This window comes from Poecilia reticulata, chromosome 10 (assembly GCF_904066995.2).
Source record: "Poecilia reticulata chromosome 10, P_reticulata-male-v2, whole genome shotgun sequence".
Lineage (NCBI taxonomy): Eukaryota > Metazoa > Chordata > Actinopteri > Cyprinodontiformes > Poeciliidae > Poecilia > Poecilia reticulata.
This window is the reverse complement of record NC_088839.1, coordinates 21,905,927-21,927,816: the sequence shown is the minus strand read 5'-3', so window position 1 is coordinate 21,927,816 and position 21,890 is coordinate 21,905,927. Positions and strand designations below refer to the sequence as shown.

Below are 21,890 nucleotides of genomic sequence, written 5' to 3'. Positions count from 1 at the left end.
AAGTAACCAATCAGACGCATTTGACACTCACAATCTCCCCACCTCCCCTAGTTACTAAAGGATATTTTTTCTGAACGAAGACAGTGTCACCATGACTCTGTTATGGCTCACATTGTTACTTCTTCATCAAGGCTGCAAGTACTTTTCATGAACTGAGATGGAATATTTTCTTGTTGAAGTATGTGAAATAAATATTTCACATACTTCAACAATCTAATATTCTTCTTTTCCAGTTGTTCTTTATTGTTTCAATTCTGCTTTTTCCTGGTATAGATACATCAGTCCCAGTGATCACAGCTGAAGTTGGTCAATCTGTGACTTTGACATGTGAGTTTAATACGAAATATCAGAGCAACACATGGATTTACTGGTACAAGCAGAGCGCTGGAGATACTCTGAATTTAATCATAATGCAGCAACGAACAACAACCTCAAACTTTGGATCACAATTCGATGCTTCAAGATTCAATGTAGTGAACAACGGGAACAGCAGCATTCTTAAAATTATCAAAGCAGTTGAACAAGATGAGGGAATGTATCACTGTGCTCAAAGGGACACACTTGAATCTACGTGGAGTGGGACTTATTTATCAATAAAAGGTAAATCAGTCATCCTTCTCTTTCATTATTTTACAGATACTTTAATTCACAGAGAGATCCATGTGGATCTTTGTCTGAGTCCTTCTGGACAGGATTATGTTTCTGAAAGAAGCATACAAGAAGCATGACTCAGGGAGCAAAAAGGTATCTTAGGACCACATTTTCAGTCTAACTTTTAAGGACGATCACGCAAAGTCTATCTTCAATATTTTTGCAAATATAACATGTCCTTTTTGTTTTTCTATGGTGTTGTATCACATAACATTTGAAATAAATGCAGACTGAAAGGCAAAATAAATTTATTTCAGTTTCTGCATTTCAGTTCCAGCATCAACAGTTATTATATTGTTCAAATTGTTTCTCAAAGGATGAAGGAAATGATTAAATTTTGGTATGTATTTGATACTGCGAAATGTTTTGCACTACAGAGGCGGGTATAACTATATTGAGAACTAGAGAACTTTGGTTGTAATATTTAAAAGATCTGGTCTTAGCCAAGTTTGGAAATTACTATCCACTCTGCTAACCCACACACCAAAAATGTTACCATTTGTTAAACAATTAGGAAATCAATATGAAAAGTTGTGAAAAATCTCCATCAAGCGCAGAACTCCGTTTGTAGATTTCTGCAAAAACATTGGATGCCCCCCCAAAATTTAGTGGAAATTACTTTTTTATTTACTATTCTTTACCGTTATTAATATTATACAAATCTTGGTGTATATTTGTTATTATTTAAATAATTTTAATAATTTGTATTTTAAAAGGAGAAAAAAAAAATTATAATTGTTCTATTAACTGAACTTCACAGTGAGGACATTTTTTCCAACATGATTTTAAAAAATTAACCACGATCTTTCACATTTGATCAAACATGGAAGATACAATTAAAGAAAAAAAGAAATAATTATATGGAATTATTAGAGCTGTAGAACTTTAACAAATACAAATACTGACCCCCTTTTGTCAAACACACATTTTTAACAGAACAGAACCGAATTAAAAAATAGACAAACATGTTTATGTCTTTTTTTTACCAAATATGTCACAAAAATGCTTTCTTTCCCGTAGTACTGTAGTTGTATTATTTAAGCTTACTGTATACAATTTCACAGGATATCAGAGGACATCAAACTACACTGTTGTTCAGCAGCCAACGGTCTCAGGTCCCGCCCGTCCAACAGGCTCAGAGACTCTGCAGTGTTCGGTTCTCTCTGACTCTGAGATCACAACCTGTTCAGGAGAACCCAGTGTGTTCTGGTTCAGATCCAGATCAGTAAAGTCTTTTCCTGACATGATTTACACCGATGGAAAAAGATCAGAAAACTGTGACAATATATCTAACTCTCAGAAGAAATGCTTTTATAACTTCCCCAAGAATGTCAGCTCCTCTGATGCCAAGACCCTCTCCTGTGCTGTGGCCACATGTGGACAGATATTATTTGCAAATGAACTGAACCTTGGAAATGGTATGACTGTGTAAATCAATTATTCAAAATGTCTAAAATAATCATTAAAAATGATCTTTTCTGAAGCAATAACATGCTTTTGTTGTAAGGAATGACAAACTTTCTCTTTGTTTTCTAGATAAAACTGATGAAAACAACATGCTGCTGGTCACAATAGTCGCAATAATCTGTTTGGTCATTTCTCTAATTTGTAATATTGTTTTCATTTGCTTTCGAATACAAAGATCAGCATGTCAACAATTTAAAGGTTTGTTTCAATGGCTGAATTATATTTTTCAAAGATGCAGATGCAAGAAAAAGTTTACTAAAAATCACAAAATAAAAATGGCGTGTAGACTGAAATTGACTATGTGTTGCTGCCACTTTTACAGAAAGCTCTTCTTCACCAAAAGGAAACAACTTTAGCCAAATGGAAAATAATGTAAGTAATAATCTAAATCACTTAATTTATTTTTGGTGATCCAAATCAATACATCCGAGTATTACAAAATAACTGAGTGTAAATTTTTTTTTAAATAGATTGAAGCTGGACCTGATCTGAACTACGCTGCATTACATTTGTCTGATAGTAGAAGATCAAGAGTGAAGAAAAAGAGAGAGTTGATGACTGAAGAAAGTGTGTATTCACAGGTTAAAGGATCAACTTGAAAATGACGTATGGCAGCTTTCATTGAAAACCACTTCTGAGATGAAAGAGCATATTGTTGCCGACACACAATCAAAAGTTGTGAATTCAAATAAAACTTTGAATAGAAGACAGATGTGATGAAAATGCAATTTTTTTTATTTTAATACCATTTTATTACCAAAATTTTATTTTCCACCTTTACCATATATATATATATATATATATATATATATATATATAAAAAAACCTGTTGGCATCTTTTATGTATGTGAAACGCATAATGAATGGAAAACAGCTCTATCCACATGGATCTTTCTGACTTTCCACACAGAACTGATATAATTGAGACTTGTGTTGTTGAATTCTAGTTGTAATTTTGAGTAATAAAAAATCTGTGAGCTCTTTGAAAAAAGAACCGATCAACTTCTCCAAACATCTAAATAAATGCAGCTACAGGATTGTGAACTTTGGAAAGAAAAGCAGCAAGTCATTTCAATGTTTCACAAGTAAAACAACCAGGCTGCTCCCACTTAGCATCACGCTTCCATTCTTCACTTTATCAATCCTATTCATGTTCTGAATACACAATAGCCAAGTCAGAGAAGACAGATGAATTCTCAGATGAATTAAGTGAATATGGTAGACTAGAACGCAATTCAACTACTGCTGCACCTCTGCTAAATTCAACTACAAGCTCCTTGGTGGAGGTGAGAGAGATGATGGAAAAGTATCCAATTAGTCCAGTCCAGAGTAAAAGGTAAAAGTGTGGCTGTGGGCTTGAATATCTCCTACCAGACTGGAAGGAGTTGACAGGATGTGACGTTTCTCTTCATTCGGTGTATGGTTTAGCTCACCAATCTGGTTCAGTTGGCAAATCAGAATCCAGGATCTGGAACTGGACCTGAAGCAGGAACCTAGAATGTGTAAAACAGGCCTGATAATCAACCCTGGGTTTGTCAATATCAAAAATCATTCTATACATGTACATATCTTTTCTTTCTTATCACTGTAGTGAATAAGTTTATATTATAGAGATAATTAAAATCATGCCAGTACTCAATATTCATTTTTACATTTCTCAATATTTCATTTTAGCATACAATAGAAATAGTATTTTACCATTCAAAGTATTTTCAGTTTAAATGCATCAAGGTAACAAAACATATTCAGATCAAGTTAGTTTAATGAAATAACCAGGTTTAACAATAGTTTAACAATAACCAGGAGGCTAGCGCTAGCATGCTAGCTCCCAAACAAACGCTCACTAGTTCCCACTTGTCAAACCGTGTCATCAGTTGAAGGTTTTGATCTACAATCACACAAACCCTTTTCTAAAAGTTGAGAGGCATATCAGTGAGAGACAGCAATATGAACATTTGATAGAGGCTTATAAGAAGCCTACCTGCAGCAGGGACTGACAGCCCGGTGAGCAGCACCCCATGGGTGCGTTCACACTGCAGCCTGAAGTGACCAATTCCGGTTTTTTTTCCGGGACCGTTCACACTGCCCAGCACCTCCCGACCCCACTGAGGGACAAGGGTGCAAGAAAATGGATGGATGGATGGACGGACGTTCACACTGCCAGTAAATGCGACGGGCAAACGACCTGAAAGTGTCCCGCATGCGCACTAGAGGGCGCAATAGCGTCAGCGTTCTCAGTGTTCTACCAACCGCCATACAAAGAAGAAGTGCTCAGTCTTTGCTGAAGTAAACATGGAGGCTAACGGTGGAGCTTAGCTTACATATTTGAAGTTGTTGCCGGGCCAGAGCAACATATTAACTTCATCCTCATATAGTCCGTTATGGTTGTTTTTCTTCCCGCTTGCGCATATGAGGAGACAGAATTGTGAGATTTGTTGAGAATCAGTGACGTTCAGTTCGGATGAATGCGACCTGGACGTTAGGTGGCTTTTTGTCACATTCGAAAAAGAATCCGACCTGTGCTGTTCACACTGCCATGAAAAGATCGGAATTGGGTCACTAAAGGCTTTAGTGTGAATGCACCCCATGACAGGAGCAGCTGTCTATTAAGACGCTGACCTACGGCTGGTCATGTGACACTGAAACCACGCGAGAACAGACACACTTAATGGTGTTTGTTCTTTGGTTTATTTTTGCTGTTATACGCATTCAGATTTTAAGTGTTTCAGGAACCCCCTATCATTCATAGAACTTCTTTCATGTGAACTGTGGATACTGCCTTTAGCGTTGGGGATGCCTGTGCTGCTACAACATAGTTTGCATCACAGTTAGCCAGTTAAACAACTTGCACACAAGAATAGTTTTATTTCCCAGTGTCCAGTTAAATTTTTGAAGCCAAAATTAGAGTGGGCCGAGAAGCAGCTTTGTGGATGGAAACCAGGATATGCCCCAAAACGATTCATCACATCTCAGGAACTGCAGAGTTCCTGAGATTTCAGAGAATAATCTGCAGATCTAAAAATAAACACTCATATTAATGAGAAATGAATATGGGACACAGTGAAAAATTGACTTTTCACTGTGAATATCCTTCCGAAAACATGCCATGGCAGTGTAATGAAGAGGGCTTCATTACTGGGACTGTATTTACTTAAGTCACTGTATAGCACTTTAAAAGCACTTCATAAGACACCATTTATAGGTTCCGGGAGAGGCCATTGAAAGTGGGGGGAGGAAATTGTTTATGGGTTTTTTGTTGTGTTTCATTTGGTGTAAGATAAAATATTATAAAAAGTAAATTTAAATGTTTATATTTAGTAAAATGTATTTTATTTAAATAGGTGGAGATTTGTTAAGTGAGATCCCCCTGTGAATTGGAGGTGGTTGGGTCCAACACAGCTGAAACTATTTAAGCCTGCAGTTTCCCCTGTGAAATGTGGGAGTGTGTGTGTGTTGATGCTGTGAGAAGAATAAACCCACTGCTGTTTCCACCTGACTCTGCCTCAAGTAGTCTGTAACTGTAAAATCCAACCGCAAAAGGCCGCCTTGTTACAGCAGTCCAGAACCTCTAGAAAACCACAATACAAGTTACCATGTTTCACAGAAATTTGATAGATGTATAATTTGAAACATTTCCAGGCAAACATTTGAAGTGAGAGGTTTCAGCACATTCTATCACCATCGTTCCCATCTGAAATTTCTCAAGTTTTTAACTGAGATTTGATTTTTCATCCCTTTTATCTCAAAATAGATGGTCATTTCATCTAATAATTGTTTTCACAACAAAATAAGAATCAATACCACTAAGAAGTACTCTGTCATTGTTTCTGTCATTTAGATGAGCCTTCCCCAGTTATGATGATATGACTTTGAGGTTTAGTCCTTTATTTCACTACCTTAGCTTTTTGTGCATTTTATAAAGGTGAAACCTTTGATCCTCACTCGTTTACTACCACAGAGTTCACTCATGTCTCCTGCATAGATCACCTTTGCAGTAAAACTGTTTATGTGAAAGCTGTAGCGTCATCATCCAATTATGTTGGTGAATTTCTAATAGTTGTCTTTGGTTGAAACATATTTTCTTAATTACTAAACCCCTTTAAATAATAGAAATACAGCATGTGATTTCTTTCATACTTTAAATATTTATTGATTTCCCTTCTCTGAAATATGATGATGTATGCACTATAGAATATTGTAGCATCTGATAAGCATTATACATGTAAATTATTTGTATTCTTTGTGGTCTTCAAAGACAAAAGAAAAACTAAACTAATGGTGGTGCTACTGAAAAGTCCATAGCACAAAAACATTGTAATTTTCTGCGTAATAAAGTTTTGCTATGCCGTGAGAAACCTTCCTTGTAGTTCTTGACCCATGTGGTACCTGTAGAACAGAACAAATAAACCTGTCAAATATTCAAATTACTACATGAAAGCACAAAACCTAGAATAGAAGCTCACTGTACAAACAGGAAATGACTTGTTATTGTATATTTTACGATAACCAATCAAATGCATTTGACACTATGGACTGCCACGCCTCCCCAGGTCACTAAAGGATCAAGAATCAGAATGAAGACATTGTGACGATGACTCTGCTGTTGCTCACACTGTTACTTCTTCATCAAGGATGTAAGTAATACAGATGTATAAAGTTTGAAAGATATGTTTTTGTTTCATATTATCAAAGATGTTTTTTTTTTTGTTCAAAGTAACATTTTTCATGTTGTACCAGTGTTACATATTTTCTACCTGCTTCTTTTTTTTCATATTGCAGACACTTTGGTTCCAATTGTCACAGTTGAACTTGGTGAACCTGTGACTTTGACTTGTGCTTTTACTGACAATTTTCAGAGCACCACATGGCTTCACTGGTACAAGCAGAATGCAGGCGACACTCTGAATTTGATTGTAAGTCAGCAACATTACATAAAACCCACTTACGGACCAGAATTCTCAGCTTCCAGATTTAATGCGACAAACACAAAGAAAATGAGCAATCTAACAATTTTGAAAACAGTTCAAGAAGATGAAGGAATGTATCACTGTACTCAAACGGACATGTATGGATCTACCAGCAGTGGGACCTATTTGTCGATAAAAGGTAATCAATGTAAAAAAAAACCCTCAAAAATTCATTGTTGCAGTGTGTCTGAACATCCAATGATGACAGTTGGACATCAAATATTGATGATGAATATTCATTTTATTTTTAATATTTTACACAAGTATACAATCAACAATTTTAACAGATGTACAATGAAACCGTTTTTATGAAAATGCTTGAAAATATTTTTGGATAAAAATGTTGCTCACACTAATACAGGTCAAAGCTTGTTTTATTTTTCCAAAACCTATAGTCTCTTTGCCAAACGTAGAAAAATGCCCTTGTTTTTAATTTAATTACTATTTGTAATCTTGCACATATTTTTTTACATATATATTTTTTATAAAATCTGATTCGTCATAGTTATGTGTTAGAGACTACTTTTATCTGCCCTGCATTTTAATCTGAATAAAAAACAACCATCTTGTTCTCCACATATTTGAGACAAAATAGCTAAGTATGAAATGATTCCTTTAGGAAGTTACTAATCTAATGTCCCAATTTCTTTGAATTCTTAGGTGTACAGAGTGTAGATTATCATAATCAAAGTATATTTGTTTTCTCATTTTGATAGTAAATTCTGAGAGGACCATGAGCTACACTGTTGTTCAGCAGCCAGCAGTTTCTCATCCCCGTCGTCCAAACGACTCGATGACCCTGCAGTGTTTGGTTCTCTCTAATTCAACAAACACGACCTGTTCAGAAGAACCTCGTGTGTTCTGGTTCAAAGCCGGATCAAATAAATCTCACCCAGATATTATCTACACTGATGGAAAAAAAGCTGGAAATTGTGACAAGAGGTTTGACTCTCAGGATAAATGTATTTATAACTTCTCTAAGAGCTTCAGTTCCTCTGATGCCGGGACGTATTACTGTGCTGTGGCCACTTGTGGACAGATAGTATTTGGAAATGGAACAAGTCTTAAAAATGGTATGAATTTGTACCAGTTAAATATTTTACGAAACAGCCAAAATCGGAACAAATAAATTATCTATTGTAGAAGCAATGACATTCTTTTCCTTTGTTCTCCAGATAAAACATCAAAAATCAGCATGTTGCTGGTCACAGTAATCTGCCTGGTCATTTCTTTGACTGGTAATATCGCTCTATTCTGCTTTCGAATGCAAAGATCATCATGTCAGCGCTATAAAGGTTTGTGTTGTACGTTTTGAAGAAGTGATTAGAGCACAAGAATTGATAATTTAGCTATTTAGAAATAAACAAATACACTCAAAATAAGAAATCATGTTTGTTCTATGTTTACAGAAAGTTCTTCTTCACAAACAAGAGGAAATATTAACCAAAAACCAGAGGACGCTGTAAGTAATAACACTATTTTTACTGCCAAATTTGTGGTTTGGAATGCTAAAAAGCTGAACAATAAAAGGTACATTTGAAATGAAAGTTTATTTTTCTAAACAGACTGAAGCTGGACCTGATCTGAACTACGCTGCATTACATTTCTCTGAAGGGAGAACATCAAGAGGAAAGAAGAAGAGAGAGCTGATGACTGAAGACAGTGTGTATTCACAGGTTAAAGGATCCGTGTGAACATGTGTGTGTAAATGTGTATGGAAACTCAAATATTAATACATGTTTATGCTGTTACTAATAAAAAATAAAGATTTGTGGATTCAGTTTAAACTTCTAATGAAAGTGAAGTGTGTAAAATCAGAATGTTTAACATGATTTTGCCTACATGGCATGTTCTTTATGTTAAATATATTAAGTAGAAATATTTAAAATTTAATTACCTTCATGTATTTAAATCTCTTCCACTCCAACTTTGTATTAAATGTATAGCTTCTAAAGTTAATATACATACAACACACAAAATTGTGCAATTAAAATTAACGTGGGGTAGTGCTCTAAATTTAATTATTGGTTTTTAACAAAAAAAAAAATAGAGGAAGCAATAGTCTTGATACATTCAGTCAAATCGTTATAAAGTTGTGTAAATTATTGCAAATATGCAAAAGGTTTTCATATAGGATGTTGGAGGTGCTTTATATAACAATTTTCTTTTAATCAATTATTTGGTGCAGATTTACTCTCCTTGATAACATACCGTAGATGTAGAGAACCAAACCTCATCCTGTGGACTTTAGTTCTTGTGTTGTCACATTTTGCAGTTGGTTGTGTTTCCTGTATTTTTTAAATTAATTAGTGTCCTAACTATTGAACCCTGGAACATTCTGGCTTTTTTAAATAAAACTAAAAAGTCTGTGTCAGTTTTTTAAGACAAAATAATTAACTCAACTTTAATCTGAACTGGATAAGCAAGTATTTTCAATGTTTCTGAACCAAGAAAAGCATCATACAGTAAGTATGACCAACATGTATTAAGGTAGCATGGAAATCACAGTGATAACTAGGGATGGCTATGAAATGGTAAAACCTGTCTCCATGAGGCACATTTACTCACAAAAGCCCTCAAAACCGATCTTTCTTATTTGCAATCATGTCTTTTTCCATCTTGTTGTATTTTCTTTCCTCAAACAGTGCCTCTGCTTTTCTGTCATCATATCATCATATTATCACATCGTTTTCTTGGACATCAACAAATTTGGTAGAGAAGTTGACACTGCTACGTATATTTAAGGTGAAACTTATGGAGTTTGTCGAGTGTTTATATTCAAAACAGAATTGCACATTTCACATCCCATATGAATTTGGAGCATTACACTTTTCTATTCTAGGATGCCTCCACCATGATTATTTCCCTTAAAGCTAACAACTGGCTCCATTAAAGGAGGAGTATCAGCGCCCTCTTCTGGATGGCAGCCACACTACGACACAGGAAGAAGGTCTAAGAGGACGTTAGGAGTTTATCGAATAGAACAATTTGAATCTAACAAACCATTATTCAACAATTGAATAATGGTTCAATTGTTGCCTATTGCCTATTATTTGTTTTTTAACCGTAATGTTGACCACTGATAGGTATAAATATCTCTTTTGAGCTATTCTAGTAGCTGATCAGACGATACAAACTCATTCAACTCTCCAAGCGGGTATACGTGTTCAGGAATAATAGAAAAATGGTAGTTCTCAAAACTACTACCGAAAATAACAAGTAGGAATAAACTCACTCTAATGTATACAGTTCTGTAAATGATATTAACACTTTTACAATGTGTCATAAACTTCTTTTACTTATGACAAGAAATGAGACAGGCATCTCCCAAAAGACAATAAGACAAAGTAAAAGGAACATCACTCTTGTATTTATCTGTTTTCAAGTTGTTATCCTTCTAGTAATAACTGGAGAAATCTTTATTGTCATTAAAGTTGTGAAACCCTTTTCTAATTGCTGCTAACATTTTTTTAAGGTTTCATTGTGTTATGGAAATTTCATTATCAAAGAATGAGAAGCTGTTTCAATAATAAGAGAAAGATTAATCTTTGTCTTTAAGTTTTTATTCAAAGGCAAAAGCGTTCGAAGACCCTTCTTACTGAGCGCAGTCAGGAGAAGAACCCTGAACCACACACATCACATCGTTATATACTTACAACAAGACAAAGACCCACCCAAAGTCTGATCTTATCTCTACTACCAGATGGACCACAGAGACAATCCTCACCCCCACCTCATGAACTATCCCTCACCTCTTGGCGGGGATGATTGTATGGGAGGAAAGAGAGCTGATAAGGATTTGACAAAGTCATTGACAAAGACTAACAAGGGTAGTTTGTACCCTTCTCAAACAAGGGTACAAACTACATTCCACACATCAGTCCTTTAAGACAATTACCAGATCAAGCATTTTACCCAAGACGTCTTCAGGTCACTTCTGCTATCACAGCTGTGGAAACATCTAAACATTATCTGCAAACTTATTTAATGGACAAACACATCTTGGAGAAATACAAAAACAAAGCAGATATAATCCGTAAATAAATGAGAAAAAGTATCATCAGTTCCTTCAAAAATGAAATAAGTCTGAAAACAAAATGTTCTATTACAATTGGTACTTTAATCTTCGGTGATAAACTCAGAAGAAGTCTTTGCCGTCTCTGTTATCTTAAGTTTTCTCTGCATATACAAGCAGAGACATTAATTGGGTTATTCCAAAACATAAATATTGCTTCTAGTCAGAAGAAAAATGCTGGTAGAAGTAAAATATCACATTCAACCTAAAACTGCAGTCTGGGGTGTGATAATAAAACCAGAAAATATATATATAATCTGGGTCTTATATACCCTGGTTTCTGCAATTTCTCTCAATTTTTAACAGAGTAGATGTGGTAGTTAAAGGTTGTTAGGGAAATGCATTCGTTGTGATGCTTTGGTTGGTGCCATTATCTTTTAATAAAATACATTTATTTTTTAAATAAATAGAAGTACAGGTTTGATACTTTCAGATTTAAAAAAATTGATATAGAATGCAGTACAAACAATACAGAAATACGACTACAAATAACACTACTACTGCTGATAATAATAATATTCGCCTTGTACTATTTTTTGTTAAATCATTACTTAAATGGCTATTATAATTTCAATAGGATTATATAGCATTTTTCTAAAGAGGCCTTGTGGCAGGAAATGGCCTTTTATTATAGGTCATGTGCTTTTCTACTCTTGTCGTTTCTACTCTTGCCACACCACACCTCCTTTCGTCTCTTAAAAGAATAATCAGGACACGCAAGCAGGCCAGTTTCGAGATGCGCCGTCTGTTGCTGGTCACACTGATTCTCCTTCACCAGGGCTGTAAGTTATATTAACTGAGATTTATATTAAGTAGCAAAACTATAATATGTTATTTTCAATAATTTTCCTACTGAATAATTTTCATTGTAGATTACTTCTTTTCTTTTTGTTACTTTACTCAGATGCCTTGGTTCCAGCTGTCACCGTTCAGCTTGGTGAACCTGTAACTTTTACTTGTGGTGCTATGGAGAGTTTTCAGAGCAGCACATGGCTTCAATGGTACAAGCAAAGTGAAGGAGATACTCTGAAATTAATGGTAATGCAGCCAAAAAATGTTGATCCCAGTTACGGACCAGAATTTCCTACATCAAGATTCAGAGCAACAAATGATGGAATAATTAGAAAACTAACAATCCTGAGGACAGTTCAACAAGATGAAGGAATGTATCACTGTGCTCTTATAGGCTGGACTGAATCTATGTGGACTGGGACTTATTTAATGGTAAAAGGTAGGCATGTAGTCTCTGGTTTGAATCATTTTAATACCCTAATGATACAAAAACACTGGAAGTATTGAGTTAAAGCAGTTGGACTTCTGTTGTTTAACCAACATGGGAAACATTGTATTTTGAGTGTGTTACTGTTTTGTTCCTGTTATCTGAAAATTTAATATTTTATTAATTTCTTATTTTTATTTTATTTAATGCTTCTTAACTACAGTATTATTATGGTTTTGCAATTCTGCTGTGCACTTGTATCAAACTTTTATTTTAATGTTTTTTTTTTGTCCATTTCAAAGGATTACAGGATCGGCACAGTTTATTTTTTGTTTTGTATTTTTCATTTTTTGATTTTTGAAATTATTTCCATTTGTTCTGAATAACTTGCTTTGATGAATCTTATTACAAATTAGCTGCTATTTAAATTAATCAAAACTTACCTGGATAATGCGCCGTTATTTAAGTTGTAACATGTAGTATTGATATTAAGCATGCAGTTTTTGTAATGATGAGGTTTTCTGTGCATGTGGTGTAACTTATAGACAAGGTGTAGTCTGATGACTTGAGCATTTAATTAAGTTTAGTCTTGATTTTTAAGATTCCATCATACATTACAGTCCTGACAACAAAGAAAATGTGAACTTTACAATATTTTATCAAAGTTAATTGTTTGTTATTGCTTTTATACAGGAAACACAGAGGGGATATTAAACAGCACAATTGTTCAGAAGTCAGAACTGTCAGAATCCAGTTCATGGTCACTGGAAGTTGTCATATTTCTTCTGTTCGCTGTCTTGACTATAAGCCTGACGGTTATTGTTGTCCTTATATGCGTAATCATCAAAAAGAAAAGTGACTCCTGTCAAGGTACTATATAATACTTGTTCAGTTTTCAGCAAGAGCAGTTTTCTTTCTATAACTATAGTTTACTTTATGATCCAGATGGTGTTGAGCTGTATAAACACTGCAGTCAGGAAAAAATAAAGGTAAAACATAAAATATTAATTTACTTTCTTAACACTATTTTGATAACATTTCCTTGCTCAATCATTTTCATAGGGACACAAGAACAAATGGATCTACACTGCTGTTATTTTCACTGTGATGAAACAGGAGAGTGGACCAATAAACACATCAGCTTCAAGAGAGAGGATTTATACTGCTATAAAAGCCTTTGGGTTGTAGTTGCCATGTAACATATGTTTCACATGCATTGAACAATGTCACAATGTAATACAGTATGTACTGTGTTTTTTTAAGAAAATGTCTATGAATGTAAATACAATAGATATAATGTAACGTTTCATCATGTGGAGTCTACGGATTATATGCCAGTGTCTCATTTATTTAAACTTTTATTTACTATTGGACTATTGGATTCATTCATAGTGTCACCAGACTTCTGGTCCTTAAAGCAGGTCATCATCAAGATTCTTAAATTTAATAGTCAAGGTATGGATCAATTAGTTTTGGATGAATATGTCATGCTTGATTTAATATGTTATGTGAAACTTGTGGAACTGCATTTTAAATATTGTGTTTGGTCATTAAGCAGCATAACATACACAAAAAATGTATGTTATGCTGTGAAAATTTATGTTTTGCAACAATTTAAATTTTGCAAAAAAATTAAAAATAAATATCAAAAAATTTAATTGGTGTTCTGTTTTTATTCCTCTGCTAACCACCCCATCAGAAATCTATTTCTCAATACCCAAACATGCATTTTATATTGTTATTGGTTCCTTGTTTAGTTTTCTAAGGTATCTTGAATTATAAGTTGCTTGAAACATGAATTTCCCTAAGTAATTCTACCATGCATTACAGGTTGAGCAAATCCTTGAATGTCCAATTAAAGCTTGTTGTTCATCTGTGTGCTGCTTGCATTTTTGTGTGTTTTTTTTGTGTGTTTTCGATATATATGTGTGTGTGTGTGTGTGTGTGCGCGTGTGTGTGTGTGTGCGTGAGTGTGCGTGTGTGTGAGTGGGTGTGTGCGTGCGTGCGTGTGTGTGTGTGTGCGTGTGTGTGGGGTGGGTGTGTGTGTGGGGTGTGTGTGTGTGTGTGCGTGTGTATGCGTGCTCATTTTGTACATGCACATACTGAGATTTAAAGCAATTACCAACAATCAGAAAATGTGATGGGGCTTGCTTCAGAGACTGTTTATTAAAAACAAGTTCTTGTCAGTTTCGATCTTTCCTTTTTAAATATATAGTTCTTTAAAAAGGAAATGAGAATGTTCTGATACACTCAGGATACATAATCAAGATTTTCCTTGTTCTTATTATTTTGACTCTATGTAAAACATGCATCCATCCATTTTCTGTACACCCTAGTGGGGTCGAGAGGGGTGCTGGTGCCTACTATGTCCAGCGAACGTTTCAGGTGAGACTATAAGTGACCAAAGTCAGTCCTCAAAGGCCAGTATATCCTGCATGTTTTAGTTCTCTCCCTGGTCCAACGCAGCTAAATCAAATGATGGCTTGTTAGCTGGTCTCTGCATGACATAAACATGCTCAGGAAGTTGTTACTATCAGGGTGTTGAACCAGGAAGAAAACTAAAACATGCAGGATACCAGCCCTTGAGGACTGACTTTGGACACCCCTTATTTGGGTAATGAAGTCAAAAGACCTCCATTTTAAATAAATATCCAAACACAGGATACAATGCACATTACGCCAAGGTGTTATATAGGTGTTTAAAACTGGGAGGTGCAAAACTGTAACTCAGATGAGTGCTGACCAGAGCTGCACTCTTTCTCTCTTCATTTTTGTCCATTCTTCAGAGAGACTTTCTACTTGCAGGGCTGCAAAATCATTGTAAACTTTCTCCAAAAAATTACACATATGTTACACGCTGTTCAGGATTAAACTCATAATTACGCTCAGAGTTGCTTAGAAGGGTGGTCCCCAACCCCCGGTCCGTGGACCGGTACCGGTCCGTGGACCACCGGGCTGCGCAAGAAATTGTGAAATATAGTGATCTTTTATTTTGAAAATCCTTTAACCGGATTCTCTCGGTTACTTGCGCGCAAACACTGAGCTCACAAGCAGCAAAATGAGTAAGAAACAGATCAGATGTCTTTGGAAAGTTTCTTTGCGAAGGGGAAAAGGCCCAGAGAAGAGACAGGAGAATGGATTTATCCGGTAGGTGAGTGCCACATTACAAACCGCTCAAGCTGCTTCGCAACGTAGAGACCAAGCAGGCTGTGGATATAAGCAACACTTCGTGTGTTATTGTCTCCCATCATCACTGCCAGATGGGACCGTCTCGTTGCAGAGAAACAAGCTCAGGGCTCTCGTTAGTCAGTATCGTGAGTTAAAATTTTCACAAAAGTAAAATGTTCATTTTTGTGGCGCTTCTGTATCTTATTTTGAAGGGATATATAAACGTTACCATAGCGACTAGAGTCAGAGCGTTTGGGCTGCGGTCGTGAGTCTTAAGTCTGGTTTAGACGGAAAGATTTAAGAATTATCAGCCGATTCTCCAAACCTCTATGACCACAGAGCTGATAAAAGTCCAACAGGTTCGATCGGTTCGTGTGTCCAAGGCAGGAGCAACACGAACCGATTCCAGTCACGAACATCCCGATTCCAGAGGATAATCCAGTAAAACCCCCAACATAGCGGGAATTTAGAATAACCAAACACGGATGACGATGCAGAAGCAATAGTGATAGTTTGTAGTCTCATTTTAAGAGATAAAAGTCGTAACAAAAAGAAAAGGCGGTGGATAAAAGACAACGGGAGCAGCCGCTCTATTTGCTGCACTATGATTTGGAGGTGAATATGTTTTTTCATAGTTAACATTTTTAACTGAATAAACATAATAATGACCTTCAGATTTAATAATAAACATTTCCACAAATCATCTCCGATATCCACCGGACTCTCAGTTGCGCGATATGTCAGCTGTTTGGGATTCCCCTCTGTTCTTACGTCACCGCGCTTTCTGATTGGCTACCTCACATTCAGCAGGTCGTATTCTCGTTCCCAGACAGGGAAAAACCCCACAGGCTGCGATAAAAACTCCAAGACAACCTAAATTGGGTATATTCAGGATTTAGCGGGAACACCAACACCGCCTCTTACACCCCTCGCCCGCCTCCCGGGCCGCAACAAAATTTTCCAAGTCTTGACCGGTCCGCGGTAATAAAAAGGTTGGGGACCACTGGCTTAGATGGTATGTCCTTCAGCCCACTGCGGTGGTTGAAATGTTGTTGTTCAGAGTTTGTAGTGATGAAAATCAAAGGCCAATCAAGGAATGCCGTCTTCTGTCAATCAAATCGCTTCTGTGCAGTACATGGTACTTGGCACCGCTTGTACTAAAGTTGTACAAAAAATGGGGAAGAGCCACACAGATATAATGGATAATGGAGATAAATGTTCATTAGCATTAATGGACATGCCCCAGACCACCTTGGGGCAGAAACACTTAGATGCCCTCTAGTGGAGAAGCAGCTATAGACAGTTATGTTATTTACCCACCTCACAAAGCTGGCCTTTTGGGAAGAGAGGCAGAAATCTATTGATTAATAATCCCATAAAATGTGTCCCGTCTTCTGTTTGCAGTTCATTTAGAAGAGCGTGATCTGGTCACATTAAACCAATTTAAACTTTTGGGCCTCCATGGAAAATGCTATGTGCTGGTGAAAACTACCACTAAAACTAACACTCCCTATGGTGAAAATAGTGGTGGCAGCATTATGCTGCTGAGTTTCCTTTCTTCAGCTGTGACTGGGAAGCTGGTCACAGTTGATTGACAGCTCAGTGCAATTAAATACAAGATACTCCAGGAGGAGAAGCAGTCAGAGGCTGTGAAAAATTTTGAACTGGTGTGCATTTACTATAACATAATGCAGTGTGTCCAAAGTGACCTGCATGTTTTAGTGTTTTGTCTGTTTCAACACTCCTGGGGTGCCCAGCTCTAGTAGTCACCGAGAGCTACCGTCCTGCATCTCTCCTCCAACTCACCTAAATCAAATGAACTGTTTGTTACCACGCCTGTGCAGAGCTTCGTGGTCGTTGGTGAATTCAGTTATCTGATTCAGGTGGTTACCATGGTTAGCATTAGAAGGAAGGTGTGCACATTTTGTTTTATGTGTTGATGTTGAAAAAAAGGTTTGCATTATTTCCACTGTGGTTCTAATACAGTGAAACCTCATGATTAAAAAGACCAATCAGATTGTTGTGAAGTTGTTCACTCCCACTTTGCAAGATTTTATTAAGAGGGTACATCTTATGATCACCTCTTAGTTTGAAGTCATAGTGGATTGATACAAAAAGGCGTTTCCTATTTTATTCAGTGCTCACGCTCAAGTTTGCATGTAAGTATATTTACAAATGGGAAAAATATCCCTAATTCATGTTTGACTGCATGTTCAAAGCTGGACAAAGTGTGAACTTTTTTTTTTCTTTTTTTTTTTACAAATTGGATGTAAATGTATTAATAAACTACTTACAAAATCATATTTTTACTTACATAATATTCTTCTGGTTATGAGAGTAAAACACTGTTTTTTTTAGGAGAAGAATTAAATGTAAATGTGTTTCTTAAGGAGCTTCCATCTGGTTCATTTCATCCAGAAACCCAAGAGAGTCTTCAATGTTCAGTTCTCTCTGACTCTGAGAGGAGAACATCTCCAGCAGATAACAGGATGTACTGGTTCAGAGCTGGATCAGATAATCAGAAATCAACCGCTGGTCAATTGTTGACCCACATTGCTCTGACGTAGCATTTTCAGCTCCACTCAGTTCTCTTGGAACCTCAGCCAAATAAATACTAAGAAAATGGTTTGTACCAAAAAGTAGCACCTATTGGGAAACCCTTATAACCGAGAAAAGCCGAGCTGAAAAGGCACCGGTAGATAAACAACTTTAACCAGGAAGTCTGTGATATACTAATAGATGAAGGGTGACACTGTGAGCCTGTAGTTGTCTCCAGGTTGTCAAAATGATACGGGATGAAATGTGGTCCTATCTCGATTGCATCATCTGGTGACCTGTTTGCCTGATCCAGTAGCAAACTGACGTCTGATTGGCTGCTTCGACCAATAAGCCGACATGTTTACTATGATTCTGAGGTCGCCATTTTTGCTGGAAATTTGGTCTAAATATCTCTAAGTTCACAAGCCATCCTTAACCAGTGGGCAGGGCTATAGTAGATTCTGTCTGAAATCTGTGATAACTTCCTTCACGTAGTAACTTTATTGCCTCATTTATTTGCAATTTTAAAAAATTAGAGTTAAAGTTTTTTCGCTATTGTAACCTGCCGCTCTTCCCTCTCTATAGGGTTGGGATGAGACATAACACAGACTAAAATAAATGACAAGAAATCCCTCTGTCAGTATAAAAGGTTTAAACTTAATACAAATGGACAATAGTTTAAGGCTACCTGACTTCTGCAGAGTCTACAATCTTTATGTTTTCGTCAGGCATTTCACTTTTTATTTCAAATCAACATATTCATTTTTGTTGAAAGAATATCTTAAAATTTCAGCAGAAAGCCTGTGACCTGCTTTGGATATTTGGAAGCCTGATCACAGGTCATTTAAAGATATTAGAATCATGTGCTGCATAACATGAAGCCATTAGGTAAAATGGAATGCAGACTTTTGTTTCTCAAACATAAACAACTTTTTCAAAGGTACCATCAGTAAAAAAGTGTAATAGCGTTCTTTCATTTGTTAAAGGTGGAATAAGAAGTTTATAATATTTACATTGCGGCTATTTATTGTAAAAACACCTCACAATACAAAAGACCAATCAAATTGTTCTGAAATTGTTCACTCCCACTCTGCAGCGATATATTAGGAGGGTCCGTCCTCCTATGATCGTCTCTTAGATGGATGTAGCCGCTAATGTGGGTCAACATGAATATTGAATTCTTGTTTTATGCATTACTCACTCTCAGATTTGGATGTAAGTATATATGCAAATGTGAAGTATATGTCCTTTATGAGAGTTTTACATATATGTATATTATTATTTTTATGTAATTGTGTTAAATTCTGTTTTTATTGTAGTCTTTTAAAGTGAGATTTTTTTTGATGAATTTATTTCCAGTTTGCAGTGACGAACTGAAGTTTGAGGTAAAGACTGTGACTGTTGGACAAAATGTGACCCTAAGCTGTCCTCGCCAGACCTCCGCTCTCTACCGAGAAACTTTTTACTGGATCCGACTTGTTTCTGGAAACTGGCCTGAATTTCTTGGAGCAACAGTTAATTTGAAGATTGACGACGTTTCAAAGATTCCTCACATTCAGACCAAACAGGAGGAAGGAGAATTTCATCTTCATATTAATGAAGCTAAGCGAAACGACACTGGACTTTACTACTGTATTAAAGTCAAACAACTTGAGTTCATATTTATGAAAGGAACATTTTTGAAAATAAGAGGTAAAAACATTTATTAATGACATCTAACTGCATATGTGAAACTGTGAAAGTAAACCATATCTTTTATTTCTCCAGGTCAGAAATTAGATATCATTGATGTCATTCTGGACCGTCCATCTGGCTCAGTTAATGCAGAAAACTCAGACACTCTGCAGTGTTCAGTTCTCTCTGATTCCGAGAAGAAAACATGTCCAGCAGATAACAGAGTTTACTGGTTCAAAGCTGGATCAGATCATTCTCATCCCAGTTTACTTTATCTACAAGAAAACAATGGAGATGAGTGTGAAAACAGTCCTGAAGCTCAAACTGCACAGAGATGTTTCTACAACTTTTCTGGGACCTCTGACAGTGGGATTCATCTCTGCGCTATGGCTGCATGTGGACAGATATTATTTGGAAATGGACTGGATAGCCAAGGTAATGATATTACTTATATGTGTAATAAATTATTTACACTATTGTCAAATGACCTAATGACTATCTTGCATAATCTAGTAAAGTGACTAATCTTGATATTTGTTGCAGAATCCAGTTCATGGTCACTGGAGGTTGTTGTCATCCTTCTTCTGTGCACTGTTTTGATTATAAGCCTGATGGTTATTGCTTTCCTTGCATACATAATCATCAACATGAAATGTGACTCCTGTCAAGGTACTAAATATTTTGAAGTTTCTGAAAGAGCACTTTTCTATCTTTAACCATAGTTTATTTTATAATCCAGATGGTGTTGTGCTGCACAAACATTGGAGTCAGGAAAGACAAAAGGTAAAGCATAAAAGTTTAAATTACTTTCTCAACATTATTTTGATAATACATAATTTCTCCATGATTTTTATAGGGACCTAGAGACCAATGGATCTACTCTTCTGTCATTTTCACTGTGATGAATCAGGATAGTGGACCGATAAACACATCAGCTCAAAGAAAGAGGATTTATGCCACTATGAAAGCCTTCGGGTCTTAACTGTCATTTAGCATATGTTTTATATGCATTTTTATCAGGGTTTATTATTTAATGCCTACTTTGAAAATGTCACATTTTAAAACATGAAGAAAAAGATGAAGCATAGACTGCTAGATGCTCGGAGCATCCTGTTTATTTCCTTTATTTAACCAGGTAAACCCCATTGAGATCCAGATCTCATTTTCAAGAGGGACCTGGGCAGTTGAATGTTGAATGCAGCTTTTCCCATTTCAACATTTGATACTAACAACGACAAAGTTACTTAACCTTCTTATCAGTAGTCATAATATCATAGCTGATAGCTAGCACTGTTCATTTCTTAGTTTTTCCTGTTGTCTTTTATAAAAAAATTAAGAAATAAAAAAAAATAAAAAACTGGGTCATCAGTTTAAAATATAACAACAAAGATTCCTGAATTTAACAATCAATGTTTGGATCGATTGGATAAATGTGTCATGTATGATTTGATATGTTATGTGACATTTGTGGAGCTACATTTTAAATATGTTGGATGATGAAGTGGGATATAAAGCAAGTGGCCTGTTATGCAGGAAAAAATATATATCTTGGCATAAAATAACTAAATAAAATAACTAAATGTTTAATTGCAAGCAACATACTGAAACAAAGTAAACCTGTTTTTCATTGGTATTTCTTGGATTTTCATAAATTTTGTTAATTTTCTTGGATAAGTCAGTATATTGATATTTTGATTATTTTTACTGTGTAGCTAATCTGAACTGCTTTTGTGTTTTTTTGCTGCTATTTTATTTGTATTCTGAATTTATTGAACTTTTTTCTTTCTCTTTTCACCACCACATCAGACCTCAATTTATTGATGTTGCTTTAATCAAGGATTTTCATAAATAATTATACAATATGCTTTTCTTGACCTTTCTAAAAATGAATAAAGCTTGTTCTTCATTTGGGTGCTGCTTTTTTGAGTTCCTTAGTGCTTTTTTTTTTTTAAAAGGTTTTGTTGGATCTAGTGACCTTTATTTGAAAGTAGTTTGACAGGAAAGACATGTGGTAAATGTCACCAGGCCTTGAACCTGCAACCCCTAGCATGAGGACTAAGGCCTCAATACATGGGTTGTGCTTTTGCCCCTCCGCCACCACAGCACCCCTGCTTTCTTCTTTTTGACTTGT

General features: G+C 35.9%; 3 protein-coding genes and 2 long non-coding RNA genes across 7 annotated transcripts in view; 4 read left to right on the top strand and 1 right to left on the bottom strand.

Moving 5' to 3' along the window:
• The window catches only part of LOC145553179 (uncharacterized), a 50,797-nt gene extending 46,114 nt beyond the window's left edge, over positions 1-4,683 (bottom strand). The window contains exons 1-2 of one of the 2 annotated variants that reach the window (XR_014089445.1): positions 4,100-4,683; positions 3,490-3,611 (exon numbers count right to left, since the gene is read on the bottom strand). This is a non-coding gene — a long non-coding RNA (uncharacterized LOC145553179). The remainder of the gene's footprint in view (positions 1-3,489; positions 3,612-4,099) is intronic. The other variant, XR_014089444.1, reaches the window with a different exon arrangement.
• Positions 257-2,852, top strand: LOC103471487 (uncharacterized). Its single transcript, XM_081611993.1, has 5 exons — positions 257-600; positions 1,716-2,069; positions 2,188-2,316; positions 2,441-2,490; positions 2,589-2,852. Exons 1-5 carry the CDS (start codon positions 411-413, stop codon positions 2,715-2,717), a joined length of 852 nt encoding a protein of 283 aa, XP_081468119.1. The 5' UTR covers positions 257-410; the 3' UTR covers positions 2,718-2,852.
• Positions 4,684-6,614: 1,931 nt separating the features above from the next.
• LOC103471762 (uncharacterized) lies at positions 6,615-8,779 on the top strand. The gene is made up of 6 exons (XM_008420942.2): positions 6,615-6,752; positions 6,898-7,224; positions 7,802-8,158; positions 8,261-8,380; positions 8,495-8,547; positions 8,651-8,779. Exons 1-6 carry the CDS (start codon positions 6,710-6,712, stop codon positions 8,777-8,779), a joined length of 1,029 nt encoding a protein of 342 aa, XP_008419164.1. The 5' UTR covers positions 6,615-6,709.
• Positions 8,780-11,710: 2,931 nt separating this feature from the next.
• On the top strand, positions 11,711-13,932 carry LOC145553164 (uncharacterized). Of its 2 annotated transcripts, XR_014089413.1 has the most exons (5): positions 11,711-11,942; positions 12,065-12,391; positions 13,073-13,249; positions 13,325-13,368; positions 13,442-13,932. It is a non-coding gene; the product is annotated as an uncharacterized LOC145553164 (long non-coding RNA). The 2 variants fall into 2 exon arrangements; XR_014089412.1 differs by having other exon boundaries at positions 13,325-13,932.
• Positions 13,933-19,426: 5,494 nt separating this feature from the next.
• Positions 19,427-21,665, top strand: LOC108166623 (uncharacterized). Its single transcript, XM_081611857.1, has 5 exons — positions 19,427-19,777; positions 19,853-20,194; positions 20,303-20,428; positions 20,499-20,542; positions 20,616-21,665. Exons 1-5 carry the CDS (start codon positions 19,429-19,431, stop codon positions 20,739-20,741), a joined length of 987 nt encoding a protein of 328 aa, XP_081467983.1. The 5' UTR covers positions 19,427-19,428; the 3' UTR covers positions 20,742-21,665.
• The last annotated feature ends 225 nt before the right edge of the window (positions 21,666-21,890 follow it).